At 46.7% G+C, this 8,370-nt stretch overlaps 1 protein-coding gene across 1 annotated transcript; it reads right to left on the minus strand.

Annotated features, from left to right (window-relative positions):
• Positions 1–218: 218 nt before the first annotated feature.
• On the minus strand, positions 219–1,112 carry LOC120062886 (ATP synthase subunit a-like). The gene has a single exon (XM_039012952.1). It carries the CDS (start codon positions 1,110–1,112, stop codon positions 219–221), a length of 894 nt encoding a protein of 297 aa, XP_038868880.1.
• Between the last annotated feature and the right edge of the window lie 7,258 nt (positions 1,113–8,370).

Below are 8,370 nucleotides of genomic sequence, written 5' to 3' on the forward strand. Positions count from 1 at the left end.
GAAATAAAAATCAACTAAATCAAAATGGTGGGACAGGGTGTTTCCACGAGGCAGCGGCAGCATCCCAAATAGCACCCTATTCCCTAGTGCACTACTTTTGACCAGGGGAGGTTCAGGTTTCACTACCCTGAAACCACTGCCTCTTCTAGACACAAAGGAACAACCTACTCTTCAAATACTTTGTGGTCCTTCATGTCAGTTTTGGCCACAAGGAAATCTCAATAGTAGTCCTGTGTACCAGCGTAGAACAACACGTAGAACAACACGTAGAACAACACGTAGTAGAACAACACGTAGTAGAACAACACGTAGAACAACACGTAGTAGAACAACACGTAGTAGAACAACACGTAGAACAACACGTAGAACAACACGTAGAACAACACGTAGAACAACACGTAGTAGAACAACACGTAGTAGAACAACACGTAGTAGAACAACACGTAGAACAACACGTAGAACAACACGTAGAACAACACGTGGAACAACACGTAGAACAACACGTAGAACAACACGTAGAACAACACGTAGAACAACACGGAGAACAACACGTAGAACAACACGTGGAACAACACGTGGAACAACACGTAGAACAACACGTAGAACAACACGTAGAACAACACGTAGAACAACACGGAGAACAACACGTAGAACAACACGTAGAACAACACGGAGAACAACACGTAGAACAACACGTAGAACAACACGTGGAACAACACGTAGAACAACACGTAGAACAAAACGTAGAACAACACGTAGAACAACACGTGGAACAACACGTAGAACAACACGTAGAACAACACGTAGAACAACACGTGGAACAACACGTAGAACAACACGTAGAACAACACGTAGAACAACACGTAGAACAACACGGAGAACAACACGTAGAACAACACGTAGAACAACACGTGGAACAACACGTAGAACAACACGTAGAACAACACGTAGAACAACACGTAGAACAACACGTGGAACAACACGTAGAACAACACGTAGAACAACACGGAGAACAACACGTAGAACAACACGTAGAACAACACGTAAACACCTTTCTCTTTTTGTTCCCTATGTCTTATGTTAGCCAAGCCTTTCTTGATGAGTGAAATCATTATTTTTCTATTGCAAGTAAAAGCATCCGCCCCAGTCACTATACACACTCAGACAGGCAGACAGAATGCAGGGTCATTAAATAGAGATGGGAGTGGACTGGGCAAGACAAAAGCAGCCATGGCAAATTTAAAGGGGTGTGGGTCGCATTTGTTGGGGCTATAATCAATTAAAAAGCTATTTGTTCCCCCAGTCCCATCCCTGGCTTGCACTCCTAAATGACATCCCCACACAGACATTTTGAAGGGTCAGTGGCACAGCCTGGGCCCCAGATCCAGTATGGCTGTATGGCAGACATAGCCCAGACCCAGCAGCACTACTGTATGGCAGACATAGCCCTGACCCAGCAGCACTACTGTATGGCAGACATAGCCCAGACCCAGCAGCACTACTGTATGGCAGACATAGCCCTGACCCAGCAGCACTACTGTATGGCAGACATAGCCCTGACCCAGCAACACTACTGTATGGCAGACATAGCCCGGACCCAGCAGCACTACTGTATGGCAGACATAGCCCAGACCCAGCAGCACTACTGTATGGCAGACATAGCCCTGACCCAGCAGCACTACTGTATGGCAGACATAGCCCAGACCCAGCAGCACTACTGTATGGCACACATAGCCCAGACCCAGCAGCACTACTGTATGGCAGACATAGCCCTGACCCAGCAGCACTACTGTATGGCACACATAGCCCAGACCCAGCAGCACTACTGTATGACAGACATAGCCCAGACCCAGCAGCACTACTGTATGGCAGACATAGCCCTGACCCAGCAGCACTACTGTATGGCAGACATAGCCCAGACCCAGCAGCACTACTGTATGGCAGACATAGCCCAGACCCAGCAGCACTACTGTATGGCAGACATAGCCCAGACCCAGCAGCACTACTGTATGGCAGACATAGCCCAGACCCAGCAGCACTACTGTATGGCAGACATAGCCCTGACCCAGCAGCACTACTGTATGGCAGACATAGCCCAGACCCAGCAGCACTACTGTATGGCAGACATAGCCCAGACCCAGCAGCACTACTGTATGGCAGACATAGCCCAGACCCAGCAGCACTACTGTATGGCAGACATAGCCCAGACCCAGCAGCACTACTGTATGGCAGACATAGCCCAGACCCAGCAGCACTACTGTATGGCAGACATAGCCCAGACCCAGCAGCACTACTGTATGGCAGACATAGCCCAGACAGCCAAGTCTCACTAGCAGTTAGCGAGACATATAACAGGCTTGGCCTCAAACATACTGCATGTGTGCAACATGTTTAGTCACCTGCTGTGATGGTGGAGGGAGGAGGAGGGGTGTTGAGCCAGATATTATGTCAGTTAAGGGGGGAAGGGGGAGGGTGGAGGGTGAGGAGAGTAAAGGAGAGGACCAGATGGACACTGGCTGGAGTAAGGGTTGTGTTGTGACATTCAGACGATCTTAAATCTGAGTGACAGGACAAGCAGTGTTAACGGTCATTCCATTGGATGTCTGCTTGGACAACTGCTCCTGTCCTGTCCACATGGCCACTACTACTGTTGGACTTCAGAGAACTAAAGGTGACTGAACTTTCCCATGTCTCTCCTCAGCACTGGGCTCCTCCACATGGCACAGTGAACTTGGATAGATGAACTGAGAGTGAAGGGTGAGGTAATTCAAAGGGGAACAGGAATAGGGAACGACAGTGTACAGGAACTGCCATGGAGCCACCCAGTAGTCATGCAGTAAGTATAGTGCTGACTGAGAAATGTGCCAGTCCAGACAGAGCCTCAGGTGATGCACTGATAAAACACTCACATTAAGCCTGCTTCCTCTAAAAAGCAGATTTACATAAAGGTTCAGAAGCACATGGTTCAAGTGAGGTCAGAGCGGTGTACTGTGGGTAATGCTAAGGGGATAAGAAGGTCTTACTGAGTTTTAATGAGGAGAAATCAACAAGAAAACACTCAGTGGAACTGCACTGGCACTGAGTCACTCTCCTCTCTTGATTGTTCAGCATTTGAATATCTTCTCAGTCCCCAACTGTATTTCAAACTGTCAATCTGACACAAACATGCAAGACCATTCATAATTTAAACATACCTGGACGTTTTTGACATTTCTCCGATTTGGTAATCAAGCTTTGTAGTTGAATGGGTATAGGATGCAATGGCTTTGAAATGCTTATATAATGAAAACTTGTCTGTCTACATTCAAACTCTTACAGTTTTGATTGACTGTCCATTCATAAGGACTTATAGATCCATCATTTACAAGTTATGAAATACATTATACACAGATGTACTGTTCTGTGACCGAACAGTGAAAAATATCAGAATTGAAGATTGAATCATCTGGTACGGGAGAAGCCTGAGGAAAAGCATAGCAAGTCAACATGATTGTGAATTTATTCTATGCAGAATGAGAAGGGTATCCATTGCACTCAGGCTGTTTTCTACCAGCTACTGAGCTCAGTATGTCACACCTACAATGAGAAAAACAATTCTGATACCTGTTGAAACACGACCATAGACACTTGCAGTCAATACAACAGTGTTAAGCACATTCTCTTCTAATGGCTAATAGATTAACCAGTCACAACTCACCCACACACTTCTTCCCAGAGCGTGCACAAGAATACACACACCAAACCCTACTCACTGATTCCTAGAGCAGAGACACACAAACAATGAATCCTGTGTATTCTCCCAGAGCTGTGCCAAAGAGGTTTTTCAGACAACAGGCGTAGCCCCTTCCCTTCCCCTTTCCCCTCACATCCCTCCTCTCCCCTCACATCCCTCCTCTCCCCTCACATCCCTCCTCTCCCCTCACATCCCTCCTCACGCCCCTCTCCCCTCACGCCCCTCCTCTCCCCTCACATCCCTCCTCACGCCCCTCTCCCCTCACGCCCCTCCTCTCCCCTCATGCCCCTCCTCTCCCCTCACGCCCCTCCTCTCCCCTCACGCCCCTCTACCCCTTCAGTAGTGCTACAGTAGTGCTTCTGGGTCTGGGCTATGTCTGCCATACAGTAGTGTTGCTGGGTCAGGGCTATGTCTGCCATAAAATAATGATTTCACTCATCAAGAAAGGCTTGGCTAACATAAGACATAGGGAACAAAAAGAGAAAGGTGTTTACGTGTTGTTCTACGTGTTGTTCTACGTGTTGTTCTCCGTGTTGTTCTACGTGTTGTTCTACGTGTTGTTCCACGTGTTGTTCTACGTGTTGTTCTACGTGTTGTTCTACGTGTTGTTCTACGTGTTGTTCTACGTGTTGTTCCACATGTTGTTCTACGTGTTGTTCTACGTGTTGTTCTACGTGTTGTTCTACTACGTGTTGTTCTACTACGTGTTGTTCTACGTGTTGTTCTACGTGTTGTTCTACTACGTGTTGTTCTACTACGTGTTGTTCTACGTGTTGTTCTACTACGTGTTGTTCTACGTGTTGTTCTACGTGTTGTTCTACGTGTTGTTCTACGCTGGTACACAGGACTACTATTGAGATTTCCTTGTGGCCAAAACTGACATGAAGGACCACAAAGTATTTGAAGAGTAGGTTGTTCCTTTGTGTCTAGAAGAGGCAGTGGTTTCAGGGTAGTGAAACCTGAACCTCCCCTGGTCAAAAGTAGTGCACTAGGGAATAGGGTGCTATTTGGGATGCTGCCGCTGCCTCGTGGAAACACCCTGTCCCACCATTTTGATTTAGTTGATTTTTATTTCATCTTTTACAGATGAGCCCTGTAAGTACAAAAATATACACATCAATACAAAACAGAGCTGTGAAAGCACAACAAACACAGTAAAACGTCCTCAGTCAACAGTCTGAATTACCCTAGAGCAGTGTTCTCCGATTTGGCCCATGGGGGATTTTATTTGCCCCCCCCAGATTTCTGAGCAAAAAAAAAACTAATTAAATTACATTTGTGTGGAATTTTCATTGTTGGACATAAGACTGTAAAAAACACTCCTCTCGACACCACCCCTCCCTCCTCTCCTCTTCTCTTGACCCCTCCCTCCCTACTCTCCTCTCCTCTTGACCCCTCCCTCCTCTCTTGTCCTCCTGACTCCTCCCTCCCGCTCTTCTTGACCCCTCCTTCCTCTCCTCACGTCCCTCCTCTCCCCTCACGTCCCTCCTCTCCCCTTTATGTTCCTCCTCTCCTCTCGCCTTACCCTCCCTCCTCTCCTCTTGACTCCCCCTTCCCTCTTCTCCACTTCTTGACCCCTTCCTCCTCTCCACTCCTCTTGACCCCTCCCTCTTCACTCTTCTTGACCCTTCTTCCTCTCCTCTTGACCCCTCCCTCCCTCCTCTCATCTCCTCTTGACCCCTCCCTCATCTCCTCTCGACTCCTCCCTCATCTCCTCTCGACTCCTCCCTCCCTCCCTCCCTACTCTCGACTCCCCCTCCCTCCCTCCCTCCCTCCCTCCCTCCTCTCGACTCGCTCTCCCTCTTCTTGACTCTCCCTCCCTCCCTCCTCTCATCTCCTCTTGACCCCTCCCTCATCTCCTCTCGACTCCTCCCTCCCTCCCTCCTCTCGACTCCGCCCTCCCTCCCTCCCTGCCTCCCTCCTCTCGACTCGCTCTCCCTCCTCTTGACTCCCCCTCCCTCCCTCCCTCCTCTCATCTCCTCTTGACCCCTCCCTCATCTCCTCTCGACTCCTCCATCCCTCCCTCCCTACTCTCGACTCCCCCTCCCTTCCTCCCTGCTTCCCTCCTCTCGACTCGCTCTCCCTCCTCTTGACTCCCCCTCCCTCCCTCCCTCCCTCCCTCCTCTTGACTCCCCCTCCCTCCCTCCCTCCCTCCCTCCCTGCCTCCCTCCTCTCGCTCTCCCTCCTTGACTCCCCCTCCCTCTTCTTGACTCCCTCTCCTCTTGACTCCCCCTCCCTCCCTCCAGTCTGTCTCATCAGCCCTCTGACATCCATTTAAACTCTCATTTACAGGCTGTTAGTGCTGGAGCCCATCCAGTAACAGAACCCCCATGCAGATACAGACAGACACATCACAGTGTGGTCAAACACGGGCATTGCAATGAAATTCAAATGGCCTCATTCAGAATGGGAGATCCACATAGCTGAGACTATTATATCAGGGTGAACAATCCTATAAAGGCAGAATCATATCTTTGTGAAGTGCTGAAGTAGGGTGAACAGACTGACAGGGAGTGCAGTGCTCACTAAAGGATATGCTAATATGCAGCCTTATTCAGCCTTGAGAGTGATTGGCACAGTGTGTTGGATAGAATGGATAGTTCTGGGTGGAAGAACACAATGCCAAGACAGTGAGAGGAAGAAGAGAGATGAAAGAAAGGAACGGAAGAGAAAGATAGGGAACCAGCTCAACGTGAATGTTGTATTTTTGTCTTTAAGCGTACTACACTCTATGGTGTATAACTGTTATGAAGTGTACAGGTAAGGTGATGTCTTGTGAATTAAAGCACATTCAGAATGCGTACACCCATTTTTCACATGCCAACAGAGAGCCTCATCGTGTTAAGTTACAGTATACCTAACATGCACACAGAGTGTGAGTGATGCAAAAGGCGGTGTGGTAGTAAGCTAAATGAGAAGGGACATAACTGTTCATTGTGCTTCACTACACAGACAGACATCTCTCTGTTATGACTGGGAAGTCACAATATCTGCCATTGCCCTGGGATAAATATGGCTCGAGTCACTTTCAGTATTCCTTTTGTATCAACCACAGATCCACATGAAATTGAAATCTAATGTTTCGCCGCTCTGCAGTCAGTCAGGCGGCAGAAGTGTGATTTCCAGAGAGAGGGGATGGTTAGAGTTGTCGGTAATGGACTTCCACATCTCCCTGTCTTCTCTCATTTGGGAGTTTTCACCAAGTGTGTCTGTCTGTAAAGCTGTCAGAGCGCATCACACTCTAGTCTCCATAGTTATTTTGCCTCAGTCAAACTCGTTATAGTCAAAGCCAATGGAAGGATGCCTATATCAAGTCCTCATTATGGGGGAGTGTGTTCATTTCAAAATGTCCAATCAACAGTTAAAAGCCCTGTGATACTGTATGATCAAAGATGCAATACGTTACACTCCAGATCAGGAAGTCAGTCATGGTAGTAGAATTGTGCTGTGTTATGAGTAGGAATAGCAGATCCATAATAGTCTTCATTGTTACTCCTTCTCAGTGGTGTAAAGTAATACTTAATAGAGGTCGACTGATTAATCGGAATGGCCGATTAATTAGGGTCGATTTCAAGTTTTCATAACAATCGGTAATCGGCATTATGGGACACCGATTATGGCCGATTACATTGCACTCCACGAGGAGACTGCATGGCAGGCTGGCTACCTGTTACGCGAGTGCAGCAAGGAGCCATGGTAAGTTGCTAGCTAGCATTAAACTTATCTTATAAAAAACTATCAATCTTAACATAATCACTAGTTAACTACACATGGTTGATGATATTACTAGTTTATCTAGCTTGTCCTGCGTTGCATATAATCGATACGGTGCCTGTTAATTTATCATTGAACTACAGCCTACTTCGCCAAATGGGTGATGATTTAACAAGCACATTCGCGAAAAAAGCACTGTCGTTGCACCAATGTGTACCTAACCATAAACATCAATGCCTTTCTTAAAATCAATACACAAGTATATATTTTTAAACCTGCCTGCTAACATGAATTTCTTTTAACTAGGGAAATTGTGTCACTTCTCTTGCGTTCTGTGCAAGCAGAGTCGGGGTATATGCAGCAGTTTGGGCCGCTTGGTTCGTTGCGAACTGTGTGAAGACCATTTCTTCCTAACAAAGACCGTAATTAATTTGCCAGAATTGTACATAATTATGACATAACATCGAAGGTTGTGCAATGTAACAGCAATATTTAGACTTAGGGATGCCACCCGTTAGATAAAATACGGAACGGTTCCGTATTTCACTGAAAGAATAAACGTTTTGTTTTCTAAATGATAGTTTCCGGATTTGACCATATTAATGACCTAAGCCTCGTATTTCTGTGTGTTATTATATTATAATTAAGTCTATGATTTGATAGAGCAGTCTGACTGAGCAGTGGTAGGCAGCAGCAGGCTCGTAAGCATTCATTCAAACAGCACTTTCCTGCATTTGCCGGCAGCTCTTCTCTGTGCTTCAAGCATTGCACTGTTTATGACTTCAAGCCTATCAACTCCCGAGATTAGGCTTGCAATACTATAGTGCCTATAAGAACATCCAATAGTCAAAGGTATATGAAATACAAATGGTATAGAGAAAAATAGTTCTATAATTCCTATAATAACTACAATCTAAAACTTC

The sequence above is a fragment of the Salvelinus namaycush genome, chromosome 18 (assembly GCF_016432855.1).
Source record: "Salvelinus namaycush isolate Seneca chromosome 18, SaNama_1.0, whole genome shotgun sequence".
Classification (NCBI taxonomy): domain Eukaryota; kingdom Metazoa; phylum Chordata; class Actinopteri; order Salmoniformes; family Salmonidae; genus Salvelinus; species Salvelinus namaycush.

Bases quoted from the DNA above. Each gene is read 5' to 3' on its own strand.
- LOC120062886 (XM_039012952.1), bottom strand. From the start codon at position 1,112: ATGATTTCACTCATCAAGAAAGGCTTGGCTAACATAAGACATAGGGAA.